The 17,048-nt window shown below is 41.9% G+C and overlaps 1 protein-coding gene across 11 annotated transcripts in view; it reads left to right on the top strand.

Annotated features, from left to right (window-relative positions):
• The window catches only part of BLNK (B cell linker), a 271,319-nt gene that overhangs the window by 202,651 nt on the left and 51,620 nt on the right, over positions 1–17,048 (top strand). For 6 of the 11 annotated variants that reach the window (XM_069753811.1, XM_069753809.1, XM_069753818.1 and 3 more), the window contains 3 exons: positions 6,455–6,504; positions 6,582–6,622; positions 9,056–9,206. In XM_069753811.1, the coding sequence (XP_069609912.1) occupies positions 6,455–6,504; positions 6,582–6,622; positions 9,056–9,206 (242 nt within the window). Of the gene's footprint in view, positions 1–1,771; positions 1,829–6,454; positions 6,505–6,581; positions 6,623–9,055; positions 9,207–17,048 lie in introns of all 11 variants that reach the window. The other 5 variants (XM_069753810.1, XM_069753808.1, XM_069753814.1 and 2 more) reach the window with 1 other exon arrangement.

Below are 17,048 nucleotides of genomic sequence, written 5' to 3'. Positions count from 1 at the left end.
CTCATCAGTAAAGAAGACTGTTTGAAAATTAGTCTTCATGTATGTCTGGGCCCACTGCAACCATTTCTGCTTGTGAACACTATTTAGGGGTGGCCGAATAGTAGGTTTATGCACCACAGCAAGCCTTTGAAGGATCCTATACCTTGAGGTTCGAGGGACTCAAGAAGGCACCAGCAGCTTCAAATAACTGCTTGCTGCTTTGTAATGGTATTTTGGCAGCTTTTCTCTTAATTCAATGAATGTGTCTGGTAGAAACCTTCCTCATTATGCCTTTATCTGCATGAACTCTGTCTATGCTCTGTTTCAGTCACAAATCTCTTCACAGTATAATGATCACTCTTAAGTTTTCATGAAATATCTAATGCTTTCATCCCTTGACCAAGGCATTGCACTATTTGATGCTTTTCAGCAGCAGAGAGATCCTTTTTATTTCCCATATTGCTTGAAACTTGTGGCCTGCTTAATAATGTGGATCATCATCTTTAAGTAGTTTTCCTTTAATTAGAATCACCTGGAAAACTAATTATCAAAGGTGTTTAAGATTGATTTCAGTGACTATTGAGCCCTGAGACACAATACCATCCATGAGTTTATTTGAAAAATGAAACAATTAAATCTTTGACACTTAAATCCAATTTGCATAATAATTTGGAACACAGTGTATGTTATCTCTTATCAGTTTCCTTAACACAACTTTACTGTTTACATCCAGATTTGTGCTGCATGAAAAGTTGACTAAAATTCTGCCAGTTGCTACTATATTTTTCACAAAATTTGTTTCTCTTATTTTTAGTTTCTGTATGGGATAATTTTTTGATTTTTAATTTTTTTTTTGTGTTTGCAGTATGTATCTGTATAGATGAGCACAGTCACCAGCACCTTACTATAGAATTAAAAAAAATGGCCCAACTTATTCCAAAAAGTGTGGAAAAAAGCAACCTTTAAATGATTATCCCCAAGATACACTTGTTGTGCAATACAATACTATGGGATTTCATACTTGACTGTTTCCAGATCTCGACTTTCTGTGCTGTGAACTTGACGATTGATATTCCTATCTCCAACATGTGACTGAGATGAGAACAAGGCTTTAATGCATGGTCGGAAAAGAAAACCTAACTTGGAAGCTAACAAAACTCTAAACAATTCTTTGGATAAAATTCTGTTAATTGGTAAAGGACCAATATAGGCAAAATAAATCTTTTTTTTTTTTTTTTTAATATGCCCGGAGTGCTGGGTCCTAAATCCAGACATGCTGGAGGTAGTGCAAAAATGAAGTTTGAACACAGCCTTAGTCTCAATTCCTATGCAATGACACAACTTCCCAAAATACGAGTCACTGGACCAAGCCCTGTCCAGACCCTTACCAAACAGGGCAAAACCAGGCCATACGGTCAGGAGCCATCAGATGGTATAGTGCAACTCAGAATCAGTAAATTATCACTTTTATATACTTTAGATCCGCTCTTTACATTGGTTGTATAATTGTGTTGACAGGTGAATGTATTCCTTAACAGCCACTGATTTTCTCACCAACAAAATTTTCATCAACAAGGTGGTCAATAATCCATAAAGTCATGGAGAGTCCAAAAAAAATGTTTGTTTGTTTTTTAATTTTATTTTAAAATAATTAAAATACAAAAAAAAGCTTGGAAAAAAGGAGATGGACAATCTTGTTCCCTGTTGATCACTTTCTCTGACTTTGCTATAATGTGATTTATAATTCTGCAGTCTATGGGTGTAAGCTCTGTCTCTGTCCCTCAATGTTTAGGTTCCAAAATGATCAGGTGGCGTTAATTTGTAAAACTGGGAAAGATACATGGGATCGGTATGGAAATCAACCATTACATGTTTCAATCTGCACTTTGGCTAATTTATTTTCTTTGCTTCTTTGTGTTTTGTCTTGCTTGCCAGAAACCTATGCACTAAAATGATCTACTTCCATAATGTACATACGTATATAGGAGGTCCTTATGGGGCTTATAGTAAAAGGTGGTCTCCAGTTAAGGTTAGCTACCCTGAAAGCACAGATCGCAATCTCGTGAGGCTTTTCTTAGCAAAACAGACTGAGTACTCTGCCATTCTCTTTTGCAAAAGTAGGGATCAATAAAGTCAAATGTGTAATGGAGTCGCAGGAGGGAGGATATGATTTTTCTATAGTTACTATCTGGGATGTTTTTACTTTTGTGACAGCTTCTGATCTCCTAGTCTACGAATAAGGGGATAGTCACAAGGCCGTATAACTCGGATGGGGATCGCATCACAATGCTTGGACTGGCGGTCGGTCTGATGAACCAAGTGTGACCGCATGCATTTGTATCCAGCTATCGAGTTCTGGTAGGGAGAGCCAACGGCAAGTCCAAGCATTGCGTTACGATCCTTGACCCAGTTTTACGTCCGTCTGACTCTCCACTAAATGTGAAGTCCAGGTAGCCTTGCACCATGTAAATTAAGCCCTGCATGCCCATAGATCTGAACATCTTCCAGGAGGCCCTGGCTCTGCCACAATAATGGACTACAAATGTTCAGCAGAAGACCCCTAATATTGAGCCAATTTCTTGCCACTAGAGTCATTGCTTATGACTTGAGTCATAAACATAAGGCAAAAAATCCTTATCCAACTTCATATAACGCTGAGCGAGTAAAAGGAGGAAATATTTAGGACCTTGTGATTATGAGTGGAGACCAACAATGACGCTTGATGTGATCTTTTTAACAATGTCTTAGTTTTCCAGATAATGGCCACGTGGTTATGACTAAAAATAAAAAGGCAGAAGTCAAAGGGAACATTAAAATAGAGCCTTAAATGGTTGCACAACTTAGTGCGGGAACGCAATCTGCATGCTGTCTATGTTCTCTGCGTTGGACCCCTGTCCGGTTGATATGCATCTGTATACCAAACTGTATAGTAAAACGCAGGTATCGCAATTTTATATGTATATATTTTTTTTTATAATGAGGCTCTATATGATGGACGGGTGCTACTGCATCCATCAAAATTGTGGCCACTGTGAGTCAAACAAAACCAGATGGATTGAATACTACTGTCTTCATTGTACCACGCGGTCTTTACTTCAGCACTTTAGAAATTATCTTATTGATTGTACGTGCTTAATCCTTCCATCGTTGGCTAACTGAACTGAAGCTATGGCCAGGGTTGCCAACCTTTTTTTTTTTTCTTTTTTCTGGCCAACGTCTCAAAAAAAAAAAAAAACGTTGCTGAGGAGGAACCCTGCTCAAACATGGGGAGAACAAGAAATCTCTATGCAGGGCAAGCGTACAAATCATTGGGCCACCTAAATGCATTATATTGATGCTGTAATACAAACTGCTCTAAGTGGAAAAAGAGATTCTTTAAACTGTTACATTTATTGGCCATATATACAGATTTATCAGGATGGAGATCCGGCAAAACACTGCACATGTGCAGCACAGTAACGGCACAAGTTCAGGAGCTGAGCCTGCGCCATTGAGAGCCGGAATAGTCTATAATCTACAACTTTAATGACTGTGAGTGGAGTTTACTCTTATCTGGGCTATTTAAAGTGACCAAGGCATCAAAGTGGTTAGACAAAGGACCCCACTGGCATCGTATGGCTCCTCTCCTAACTCAATTGCAAGGTGCTAATGACTTTGATATCTGGTAGCCTAATTTTGGTTTCCAGGATTGCTACTTCCAATAGGTGGCATTAGAGTTCAAGTCTTCCTCTCTGAAGAGGCAATTTGCATATTTAATTTCACAGGAGAATTGCATGGCTTATAGGCCTCCTTAAACTGGTATGTCACTCTCCACAAGGAGAAATGTTAGCCCTTATTGTAGTCAGAAGCCTCTCGAATAGGCAAATCAGATCTCAGTCTTTCCACTGATGAGGGGAAAAACCTCAAAACACTATGTCTGCAAATTGAGCCTCTGGTTTGGCCTTTATCCTATGTCATGTGACAAGGCTCGTTAAAGAGTCAATATTGACTTTGAGGATCACTGCTTCCAATAGGTGGCACTAGAGTTCAAGTCCTCTTCCTCTGTGAAGAGACAGTTTGCATATTTACTTTCCCAGAGGAGCATTGCATGGCTTATAAGCCTCCTGACCTTGGTATGTCAGGCATGTCACTCTCCACAAGGAGAAACATTACCCCTTAGATAAACACACTCCATGGCTGCCTTATACCTATGCTCTACACAGCATTCTATTGAGCTGAGCCATTATCTTAGCTTTTTTTGGTCCTCAAGCCGTGTGTATACATGTATTCAATACTTAGCAAAAAAAAAATAACATCTTAATCCACTGATCAGAGATATCTCCATAGGTACCACACCTCTGACCATAATATGTACATTGCACTGAGCCATGTTGCAGAATTTCCTGTTTAGCAGGAACATTTAAAATTGCCCCAAGCCGTGCAGCAAAAATGAGGGTTTCTAGTAAAATACCATCGACAGATTTACTCAAATTGGTAAATGCAAGGAATGAGGAAGACTTGCCTAGATGACATTGACTGTAAAGGCTACCATTAGTAAGCCTGAGTGCATATCTGCATCCGAGACGCCTGATTCTGAGACATTTAATGAGAGAGTTGTGCATTATGCAACGCATGTTCTTACGGTAAAACAAGGGAGATCGTGACAGAACCATGATATGACCCAACAAACTCCATTGTAAGTCAACAGATCCACCACAACTTTGGCTACCATTGTAAGCAAATGACAAAACGGTGATGTGATCAGAATCCTAATATAAGGAAATATCCATGACCAATTCATGACGATCAGAAACTCTTGTTGGCTCAATAAACAAAACGAGTATAAAATATGGGAAATTAAAACTGTTCATGTATCATTATATCAATTTTTTTTGGGAAGGTCACTATACAAAATGTGCAATGCAGTTTATAAACTATTACTAAGTCTGGAGCTTGCAGCGTATGCACTAAAAAAAACCTTGTGATATACCAATACATAGGAATTAGTGATGCGCAAACGTGGTTGGATAAGGTGTTATCCGAGAATGCTTGTGTGCTAACCGTGTCTTCGGGGTGCTCAAAAAAACATATTCAATGTAACAGGATCCCCATTAAGTAAAGTTTAATCAAGACGTAATATAATGATTGCAACTTTCCAATATATACTTTGTTTTTCAATCATCTCAAAAAAACAATTTACTTTGTCAGTGCAAACAATGTTTTACATCTACAACATCTGTGTTTCACAGCTAAAATGTATCTGGTCTAGGAAATTCTCTTCCAGCTAAGTGGTTTGGACTCCAGGTTGATAGATTAAACTCTCCTTTTCACTTCCATTGTTCAAGCATAGAATACGTACCCATTATACTCCATGTGGCTGTTCACATGTCCATGTTTTTGGTTTTTTTTTGAAAGCAGTATGTTTGCCAAAACACATGGAGACATGTCCATTTTTGTCACAGATGAAAACCAACCTACAAAAATCTATCACGGAGAGCACAGGAGTCTGCATGTTCTTCCCATGCTTGAATCTATTTTCTGTTGATACCTAACCAGTTTTGAGAAGCGCAGTCCAAAACATTTAATTAGTTGCTGAAAATAACCATTTCCATGACATTGGAGCAGATTTATAAATGTATCTCTGCTTTAGAACTAAGAGGGTCCTGAATATATATTTTACATAGACGTACTAGATGTCCCCTTGTTAGGACTGTGGGTATTTTATGGTTCTCATTGGACCTCCTCTTGGCCAATTCCTACTTCGACTAGATGACTAAGGCTATTACAACCAGCCTTCAGTCCTATAGTGTTTGCACCCTGCCAGCGACATGCATGCTGCTGCCCCCAATGCAATCTGCAGCCTCTCTTATGCTTTTCCCTGGGCTTGTGACTTTCCGATATCCTGTTCATGATTTTGAAGGACCTTTATAACTATACAATCTGCTAAATCTGATCTGGTTACATCTCCCTTTGTGATGTCTTGGCAAGACATCATGGGACATATAGTTTCAGGATGCTTTCGCTGCTAACAGTAATTTTCTAAAATCAATATTGTGGACGGTAACTGGAGAAAGAAAATTGCATGGCGTCCCCAAAACTGAAAATATGAAAGTACCATAATCAGGAGAATAACTATAGTTAAAGCAATCGCACCTGCGCCCTGACTCACAGGAGGGTTCAAATTGATGGTCCATACGAAAAGACTAATGCTATAAAAACTTGTGATTGTTGGGACCTTACTGGAGATTATGGCTTGGGGCTACCAAAGTTCCCCTAATACCATAAAGCTTGGCTATACCCCTTTTCTATACTAGCTTCATCTATCTGATACTAACAGCATACTCAATGTGCTTTGCATCGTACGCATCATTGTCCCGTGTGTCCGGCACCTAGCCTATACCATATAACTTTGTGGTTTTTTTTTTTTACAGTTTTTTACGTTACTTTTGACACTTTTTTTTTCTTGCTGTTTTTAATTTTTTGTTTTTCTTTATAGAATAACAAAGCAAGCTCCTCCGACTGTCCCCAGAAGAGATTACCAGACCGGTAACAGAACTTTTTTTTTTTTAAAGTCTTAAAATGTTCTTATTCTTAATCCAACATATTCTGATTTTTATCTACAGGCCCACCCGGGGGAGAGGATGATGAATGGTTCGATGAATTTGTAAGAACTTTTTTTTTTTTTTTCAACATTTTATATATTAAATTTTGCAAACTTGCACTAGAAGTGGGTGTAACTGCAATAAAAATATCACATCATGTTCTAAAAATGATTCGAAGGGGACTTTCCAATCTTTAAAAAATCTTTTTATTGCTTCACGAAAAAAATACTATATTTTAATGTACTGTACTTATATTTAAAATGTCCCTGTGTTTTCTGCCACCAGTTACTAAGGGTTCGCATTGCTTTTTATTGTCTTTTTTAAGCTATCAAAATAATTTTTACTGTTTTTTTTTGTGACATATAGGTTTTTTGTTTTTTTAAGTATATTTTCTTTATTAAACTTTAATTATCCTTAACAAAAAGAAAACATTTTTCAAAGTATGTTTCTTTTCTTTAAATTTGCAATTTCACTTTAACGCAAAGAGTTGTTATGAATACCCCATGTTGTTTTAGTCTTTTAATATATACTCATTATAATCTCAGGTAGCTGGAGTAAGCTATTGGTATGGCTTTGATTCCTCTATGCTTGACGGGGTGTTGTGTTTTTTTTTTTTATTTTTTTTAACAAACCTCCGAGGAACATTCACACTGGTTTTTTTTATTATGTAGTTTTCCATGGTAACTAGGGCATCCATGAGAACTCCCTTTATGGTGACATTGGTGATGGCTAGAGCTGGTCTTGGTTGACAATGATTTGCCATGGTCTGTTTATGGGGGTGAGGTACCCTGCTGTAACATGATCACCAATGGAGGCAGTGGCATTTCACTGCATATCTAAGGCTAGGTTCACATTGCCTTAGGGCAATCCATTTAGCGCATAGGCTAACGGAGTGCGCTAACGCAATGTCCCAAAAGGGATCGCGTTTGCCGATCCTGCTAGCGCAGATGCCCGATCTGCGCTAGCGAGGAACGGACCTTGAACGCTGCAAGCAGCGTTCGAGGTCCGTCACTCAAATGATGGCACATCGCTAGCGCACGCCCAATGTGGGCGTGCGCTAGCAATGCGTTCGCCATTGCAAGCAATGGCGGCGTTAACTGACTACGTTACACCGTGTTATGCCGCGGTGTAACGTAGTCCGTTAAACGGGTTCACACAACGCAGTGTGAACCTAGCCTAATGCACGGGACCACAAACCACATGTTTTACATTTATGGAGCATGGTCCTTAAAGGGAAACCAAAACTACAATTCCCCATGTGTTTCATTGAAGAGTTATATGTAACGTTAAGGCCTCTTATCTTATATACTAGGATGTAGTGGAAGTAGTTCTCGCAGAAAGCAGGGATGGTACTGTTCTAGCTGCAGGGGGTACCATTGTATTTAGCATTGTAGAGTATGAAGGCCCTCATACATATCAGATGGCTGTCGGCCGAAGGCTTGTTCAGCCATAAGCTCTTTCCCAAATACAGGAACACTTGATTCAGCGTTTTCCATGAGAGAGCTGCTACCAGACTGTTCTGGAGGGAGGCCTATTTACCGGTGAAAAAAAGATCATCCATTAGAAATCCAACAGGTAGGATCAGTTTCTCCCCAAGACCATCTGTAAGTAATTGTAAGGCCACCATATACAGGTGCTTCTCACAAAATTAGAATATCATCAAAAAGTTAATTTATTTCAGTTCTTCAGTACAAAAAGTGAAACTTATATATTATATAGAGTCATTGCAAACAGAGTGATCCATTTCAAGTGCTTATTTCTGTTAATGTTGATGATTATGGTAAAATAATTTACTCAACATCACGCGAATGCTGGGACTTTTTGGAATTTGCCATATATATTAGACTGTCCGCCAACTTCAAGGACAACTTTAGTAGAACAATGTATGGGGGCCTTCATGGAAGGCAGGAGGAGATCTAAAATTCAGGAAGAAATTTTGGGAAATGAGCACACTGTACCTAAAAGAAGGGTAGAGTGTAATACACAAGGAGGAGGGGGTGCAATAATGGAAATTTTGGTTGCAATGGGATAACAAAAAAAAATTCCAAGTTTGCACAAAAGCCTCAAGCCTAACGCTACAACAGTATTTTCTGTATATGACTACGCATTAAGGCTTCATACATTGACCTTTTACATTTGCAATTCATAACATTTAGATTGTCATTATCATTTATGGTGTTTTATTTATTGTATTATTCCAGAATTTCCTAGCTTCTCATTGACGTGGTCTCAATTTTGGTTATGAAAGTGTTGTTAAGGATTTCAAAAACATAGCTGCTGTCTTTCAGAAATGGCAGCATCCCTGACTATGGATTGCCAGCAATTGCAACGATGCCCCTTATTAAAGTGAATACAGCTGAGCTGCATTACCGCACACAACCAGTAGTCAGCAGTGGAACTGTTTCTGGAAAGACAGCAGCCATGTTTTTCTAATGCTGGCAAACCCCTTTAAATCTACTGAACTTAAAATGTTACTTTTTTTGTCATTAACTAAGGGAAGTGACTATGACAGCCCCGATGAGCATTCTGATTCAGAACAATATGTGGTTCCTATAGAAGGGGATGGCGACAACTATGAACCTCCACCGAATGACAACCATGTGTCGCCACCAGTTAAGATCACGATGAGGAGCAATGGATATGCAGGTATCCACAATCAGAAATATTAAGTGTAGAGTGTTTCTTTATTTCTATATTATGAATGCCATTTGGGATTTCTAGAAGTGTTCCGCCATTGTTATCCTTGCCCAATAACTTATAAATGTGTTGGGTATGTGCCACTATTCACCTTACTTAGGACTATACCTACGTGGTTTTGCTTGTATACACTCCATTGTAAAAAATATACATTATGTGTGATGACTGAGTGCCTCTATCCCCCATTAACTAGTATTAAGAGGGGAAATTTACCTTGCAAGTGCCACTTCTGCCTCTTACTTTAGGCCGGCACATTGGCTCCTATGCACTCATAGCTCTGTCGGCTCCTGCATATTTTCCCATTAAAGTGAATAGTACAAGCCACAATCACACACAGTCACCTGTACTGACATGCCGCCCTCGCTAAACAACACAGTGGCCCTCTTTTTTCCCTATTATATATTTTCTGACAATAAGCACTTTCTTTCTTTTTTTTTTTCTTTCTTTCTTTCTCTTTCTTTCTTTCTTTCCTTTTTTTTGTTCCTTTCTTTCTTTTGTTCCTTTCTTCCGTTCTTTGGCTTTCTTTCTTACTTACTTTTTTTGTTCCTTCCTTCCTTCCTGCCGCCCTTGCTAAACAACGCAGTGGCCCTCTTTTTTCCCTATTATATATTTTGTGCCAATAAGCATTTTCTTTCTTTCTTTCTTTCTTTCTTTCTTTCTTTCTTTCTTTCTTTCTTTCTTTCTTTCCTTTTTTTTGTTCCTTTCTTTCTTTTGTTCCTTTCTTCCATTCTTTGGCTTGCTTTCTTACTTACTTTTTTTGTTCCTTCCTTCTTTCCTTCATTTTTCTTTCTTTCTTTTTTTGTTCCTTTCAATTGTTCCTTTTTTGTTCCTTCCTTCCTTCCTTCCTTTCTTCCTTCCTTTCTTTCTTACTGTTTTGTTTCTTTTTTTCTTTCTTACTTACTTTTTTGTTCCTTTCTTTTGTTTCTTTTTTCGTTCCTTTCTTTCTTCTGTTCCTTTGTTCCTTTCTTTGTCTTTCTTTCTTTCCTTCTTTCTCTCTTACTTTTTGTGTTCCTTCCTTCCTTCCTTTCTTTCTTTCTTTCTTTCTTTCTTTTTTGTTCCTTTCTTTCATTCGTTCCTTTTTTTGTTCCTTCCTTCCTTTCTTTCATCCTTTCTTTCTTTTGTTGCTTTTTTTGTTCCTTTCTTCCTTTCTTTGGCTTTCTTTCTTACTTACGTTTTTGTTCCTTCCTTCCTTTTTCTTTTTTTGTTCCTTTCTTTTGTTTCTTTTTTCGTTCCTTTCTTTCTTCTGTTCCTTTGTTCCTTTCTTTTTCTTTTTTTTTCTTTTTTTTCTTTCTTTCTCTCTTACTTTTTGTGTTCCTTCCTTTCTTTTTCTTTTTCTTTCTTTCTTTCTTTTTCTTTTTTGTTCCTTTCTTTCATTCGTTCCTTTTTTGTTCCTTCCTTCCTTTCTTCCTTTCTTTCATCCTTTCTTTCTATCTTTTGTTCCTTTTTTCATTCCTTTCTTTTGTTCCTTTCTTTCCTTCTTTCTTTTAACTTTCTTTCATTTCTTTCTGTCTGTTTCTTTCTGTTTTTCTTTCTTTTTTTCTACACAACTAATCAGTTCTGTGTGCACATTCCATATTTTGCTCTCTGAACTAACATGTAAAAATGGAACATTTTTCTAAATACTGTACATTCATTTACTGTGCAGGTAGCGACCCTGCTTGTCAGATTTGCTCTCACTTCCTGTGATTAGAGTTGAGCGACCTTGACCTTTTTAGAGTCGAGCCGGGTTTCGCGAAACCCGACTATCTCAAAAGTCGGGTCGAGTGAAATCGGCCGATTATGACGTAAAGTCGGGATCGACCGAAACACGAAACCCAATGCAAGTCAATGGGGCAGCATAGTCGGCAGTGAGTGGGGGCCAGGAAAACACCTAGAGTGCCCATTTTAATGTCAAAACCATCCATTCTTCTTAATGAAGCTTGTCAAGCGTAATTTACCTTATAATAATTGGAAGGCATTTGAAATTGGGGTTCATTTGGCTAAAGTTGTGGTGGGTAGGGCTGGTTCAAGTAATTAGTGGGCCCAGGAAATCTGGACCACGTCACGGCAGTGGAGCAGGGAGAGGTAAGTATTTCAACTTTGCAAGTGCTGTGAACCTGAGAAAGCAGGGGGGGCCCACTCGTTGTCATTGGCACTGACACAGGGCCCCTCAAAGTACAGCGGTGTGTTTGCACGGCGGGGGCGCCTCCCACCGGCAGCAACACTTTTGCGTACTATGAGAGGCCCTGTGCCAGTGACGTCGCCAACTAGTATTCCTCCCCCCACCTGATGAAGGAACCTGCACTTTCATCTGCACCTTCCTGTTTGTCCCCGTGTAAGGTGGTATGGTATGCGGGAAGGGGGACCTGACTTTCAGCAGGGTCACAATCTTGCAGTGTAGCGTGCACGGGAAATGTTGCGTTATGGGTCAATGTACCAGCAGACTCATCTATCACTGGCTGGGCAATGGGCAGGATGAGGAGGAAACACAGATATAGGCCCAAAGAATAAAGTGGGCTAAATGCAGTTCAAAATTGGTAACACAGGACTAATCAGGGGGCATTGCAGTGGAGGACAACTGGAATGAGAGGCTGACACAGAGAGTAGGCCCAAATCAGTAAGTAGTCGAAATGCAGTTCAAAATTGGCAACAGTAGTAAACAGGCGGCACAGCTTTGTTCAGTGGAGGAGAACAGCAAGGAGTGGCAGACACCGATAGTAGGCCCCAACCCAACTAGTAGGCCAAATGTAGTCTAACATTAACAACTACTTAACGAGCGCCTGAAAACGGAATTTCAGGACAGGAAACCAGCAGAACAGCAAGGAGTGGCAGACACCGATAGTAGGCCCCAAACCAACTAGTACGCCAAATGCAGTTGTTCCGTTTAACCACAATTTAATGAGAGCCTGAAGATAGAAGTTCAGGAAAGGCAACCTGGAGAACACCTTGAAGTGGAACACACCATCTCTCTACACCCCATACCCAATTTGTAGGCCTAATGCAGTGTAGTTTCCAAGAACTACTAAACGAGAGCCGGAAGATCGAAGCTCAGGAAAGGCAACCTGGAGAACACCTTGGAGTGGAACACACCATCTCTCTACACCCCATACCCAATTTGTAGGCCTAATGCAGTGTAGTTTCCAAGAACTACTAAACGAGAGCCGGAAGATCGAAGCTCAGGAAAGGCAACCTGGAGAACACCTTGGAGTGGAACACACCATCTCTCTACACCCCATACCCAATTTGTAGGCCCAATGCAGCGTAGTTTCCAACAACTACTAAACGAGAGCATGATGATCGAAGCATTGGCGAGGAAACCTGGGGAACACCTTGGAGTGGAACACACCATCTCTCTACACCCCATACCCAATTTGTAGGCCTAATGCAGCGTAGTTTCCAACAACTACTAAACGAGAACCGGAAGATCGAAGCTCAGGAAAGGCAACCTGGGGAACACCTTGGAGTGGAACACACCATCTCTCTACACCCCATACCCAATTTGTAGGCCTAATGCAGCGTAGTTTCCAACAACTACTAAATGAGAGCATGATGATCGAAGCATTGGCGAGGAAACCTGGGGAACACCTTGGAGTGGAACACACCATCTCTCTACACCCCATACCCAATTTGTAGGCCTAATGCAGCATAGTTTCCAACAACTACTAAACGAGAGCCGGAAGATCGAAGCTCAGGAAAGGCAACCTGGAGAATACCTTGGAGTGGAACACACCATCTCTCTACACCCCATACCCAATTTGTAGGCCTAATGCAGCGTAGTTTCCAACAACTACTAAACGAGAGCCGGAAGATCGAAGCTCAGGAAAGGCAACCTGGGGAACACCTTGGAGTGTAACAAACCCTCTCTCTACACCACGGAAGGGCTGATTCTTAGGAAGGAAGGCTGTCGGAAAGAAGCAGGGCGCGTTCGAGGGTGATTATATTCTTATTAGGTATATACTCACCCTCGGACGCGCCCTGCTTCTTTATTTGTAATGAATGTTTATTTGCAATGTGGTTTTGACTTTATTTTTTTGGTAAATAATGATTTTATTATTTTCATTGTTTTGCATCTTCTTGGCAATAATATAATGAAGACGCGACAGGACAACACTCGGTGGATGCCATATCTGTGTTTAAAATTGAAAAAACCTTTCAGTTAACTACTTGCAGGAGAAAGTTATTGTAGCTGGTGGCCATTTTTAGTACTGTACCAGATTTTTGTTGTATGTGTTTGTTTTTAATGTTAAAATGTCTGCATTTGATATCTCTCCAGTATTTTCTTTTTTATAAGCAAAATACTTATTTTTATATTTTCTGATGTTGGTTCCAGGGGTACACGGGCAGCAGTGGTGTGGTCAGTGGAGGCCTAGTGGAAGGAGTGACCGCAGACAGGCATCGAAGGCCTAAAATAATAACACATGGCTGTAGGCAATTTTAAATTGGTTCCAGGGGTACACGGGCAGCAGTGGTGTGGTCAGTGGAGGCCTAGTGGAAGGAGTGACCGCAGACAGGCATCGAAGGCCTAAAATAATAACACATGGCTGTAGGCAATTTTAAATTGGTTCCAGGGGTACACGGGCAGCAGTGGTGTGGTCAGTGGAGGCCTAGTGGAAGGAGTGACCGCAGACAGGCATCGAAGGCCTAAAATAATAACACATGGCTGTAGGCAATTTTAAATTGGTTCCAGGGGTACACGGGCAGCAGTGGTGTGGTCAGTGGAGGCCTAGTGGAAGGAGTGACCGCAGACAGGCATCGAAGGCCTAAAATAATAACACATGGCTGTAGGCAATTTTAAATTGGTTCCAGGGGTACACGGGCAGCAGTGGTGTGGCCAGTGGAGGCCTAGTGGAAGGAGTGACCGCAGACAGGCATCGAAGGCCTAAAATAATAACACATGGCTGTAGGCAATTTTAAATTGGTTCCAGGGGTACACGGGCAGCAGTGGTGTGGTCAGTGGAGGCCTAGTGGAAGGAGTGACCGCAGACAGGCATCGAAGGCCTAAAATAATAACACATGGCTGTAGGCAATTTTAAATTGGTTCCAGGGGTACACGGGCAGCAGTGGTGTGGTCAGTGGAGGCCTAGTGGAAGGAGTGACCGCAGACAGGCATCGAAGGCCTAAAATAATAACACATGGCTGTAGGCTATTTTAAATTGGTTACAGGGGTACACGGGCAGCAGTGGTGTGGTCAGTGGAAGCCTAGTGGAAGGAGTGACCACAGACAGGCATCGAAGGCCTAACATAACAAAAATGTCAATACAATGGTATTGTCAGTGGCAGGCATTGAAGGATGTCAGCGCATAGACTAAACATTGGTGGAGCTGTGAGATAATTTTGCAAGTGGTAGAGCACTGTTTGAGCTGGGGGGGGGAACTGTCTTGTGGCCGGCGGTACAGGCCCAGGGCCCCTCATATTACAACGGTGTGTCTGACGTTGGGTGCGCACCACCACCGCCAGAGACACTTTATTGTACTAGGAGGGACCCAGTGGCAGTGCCGTCGACCAAAAGCGGGCACACCCACCTCTTCAGACAAACTGCACTCTCACGGGTGCTGTCGCCAAGTGTCGATACCACGGCCCCGTGTGGGGAGTTTGGCCATTTAGTGAGGTGTAAACATGTCGTATGCTGGACAATCAGGTGCAGAAAATTACGAGATTGGAAAAGGCATTCAGAATAGTCCACAGGCAAGACCTTTTCATAGGAAAGCAAGGTGTCAGCCGGGCAAGGTGGGGCAAAAGATTTCGAAATCCAGTTGTGGTTCATTTTAATGAAGGTTAGATCATCTACATTTTGGGTAGCCAGACGAGTCCTTTTTTCTGTTAGTATTGAACGTGCAGCACTGAATACTCTTTCTGATAGGACACTAGCTGCCGGGCAAGCAAGCTCCTGCAATGCATATTCTGCCAATTCTGGCCAGGTGTCTAATTTTGATGACCAGTAATCAAATGGGAATGACGGTTGAGGGAGAACATCGATAAGGGATGAAAAATAGTTTGTAACCATACTGGACAAATGTTGTCTCCTGTCACTTTGAATTGATGCTGCAGTACCTGTCCTGTATGCGGTCATAGCAAAATCACTCCACAACCTGGTCAGAAAACCCCTCTGGCCAACGCCACTTCTGATTTCTGCCCCTCTAATTCCTCTGGTCTGCTGGCCCCTGCAGCTCGTGTGAGAACGATCACGGGCGCTGTGTGCAGGGAATGCCAGAAGCAAACGGTCAACAAGAGTTGATTGTTTGGTTGCTAATATTAGTTCCAAGTTCTCATGTGGCATTATATTTTGCAATTTGCCTTTTTAGCGAGGATCAAGGAGGCAGGCCAACCAGTAATCGTCATCATTCATCATTTTAGTTATGCGTGTGTCCGTTTTGAGGATACGTAAGGCATAATCCGCCATGTGGGCCAAAGTTCCAGTTCTCAAATCTGCGGTTGTGCTTGGTTGAGGGGCAGTTTCAGGCAAATCCACGTCACTTGTGTCCCTCAAAAAACCAGAACCCGGCCTTGCCGCGCCACCAATTTCCAGTGGCCCCGGAAAAGCTTCCTCATTAAAAATATAATCATCCCCATCATCCTCCTCGTCCTCCTCCTCCTCTTCGCCCGCTACCTCGTCCTGTACACTGCCCTGGCCAGACAATGGCTGACTGTCATCAAGGCTTTCCTCTTCCTCAGCTGCAGATGCCTGATCCTTTATGTGCGTCAAACTTTGCATCAGCAGACGCATTAGGGGGATGCTCATGCTTATTATGGCGTTGTCTCTACTAACCAGCCGTGTGCATTCCTCAAAACACTGAAGGACTTGGCACATGTCTTGAATCTTCGACCACTGCACACCTGACAACTCCATGTCTGCCATCCTACTGCCTGCCCGTGTATGTGTATCCTCCCACAAAAACATAACAGCCCGCCTCTGTTCACACAGTCTCTGAAGCATGTGCAGTGTTGAGTTCCACCTTGTTGCAACGTCTATGATTAGGCGATGCTGGGGAAGGTTCAAAGAACGCTGATAGGTCTGCATACGGCTGGAGTGTACGGGCGAACGGCGGATATGTGAGCAAAGTCCACGCACTTTGAGGAGCAGGTCGGATAACCCCGGATAACTTTTCAGGAAGCACTGCACCACCAGGTTTAAGGTGTGAGCCAGGCAAGGAATGTGTTTCAGTTGGGAAAGGGAGATGGCAGCCATGAAATTCCTTCCGTTATCACTCACTACCTTGCCTGCCTCAAGATCTACAGTGCCCAGCCACGACTGCGTTTCTTTCTGCAAGAACTCGGACAGAACTTCCGCGGTGTGTCTGTTGTCGCCCAAACACTTCATAGCCAATACAGCCTGCTGACGTTTGCCAGTAGCTGCCCCATAATGGGAGACCTGGTGTGCAACAGTGGCAGCTGCGGATGGAGTGGTTGTGCGACTGCGGTCTGTGGACGAGCTCTCGCTTCTGCAGGAGGACAAAGAGGAGGAGGAGGGGGTGCAAACGGCTACAGCCAATTGTTTCCTAGACCGTGGGCTAGGCAGAACTGTCCCAAACTTGCTGTCCCCTGTGGACCCTGCATCCACCACATTTACCCAGTGTGCCGTGATGGACACGTAACGTCCCTGGCCATGCCTACTGGTCCATGCATCTGTTGTCAGGTGCACCTTTGTGCTCACAGATTGCCTGAGTGCATGGACGATGCGCTCTTTAACATGCTGGTGGAGGGCTGGGATGGCTTTTCTGGAAAAAAAGTGTCGACTGGGTAGCTCGTAGCGTGGTACAGCGTAGTCCATCAGGGCTTTGAAAGCTTCGCTTTCAACTAACCGGTAGGGCATCA

This window comes from Ranitomeya imitator, chromosome 2 (genome assembly GCF_032444005.1).
Source record: "Ranitomeya imitator isolate aRanImi1 chromosome 2, aRanImi1.pri, whole genome shotgun sequence".
In the NCBI taxonomy this organism is placed as follows: Eukaryota; Metazoa; Chordata; class Amphibia; order Anura; family Dendrobatidae; genus Ranitomeya; species Ranitomeya imitator.
This window is presented reverse-complemented; position numbering and strand designations above follow the sequence as displayed.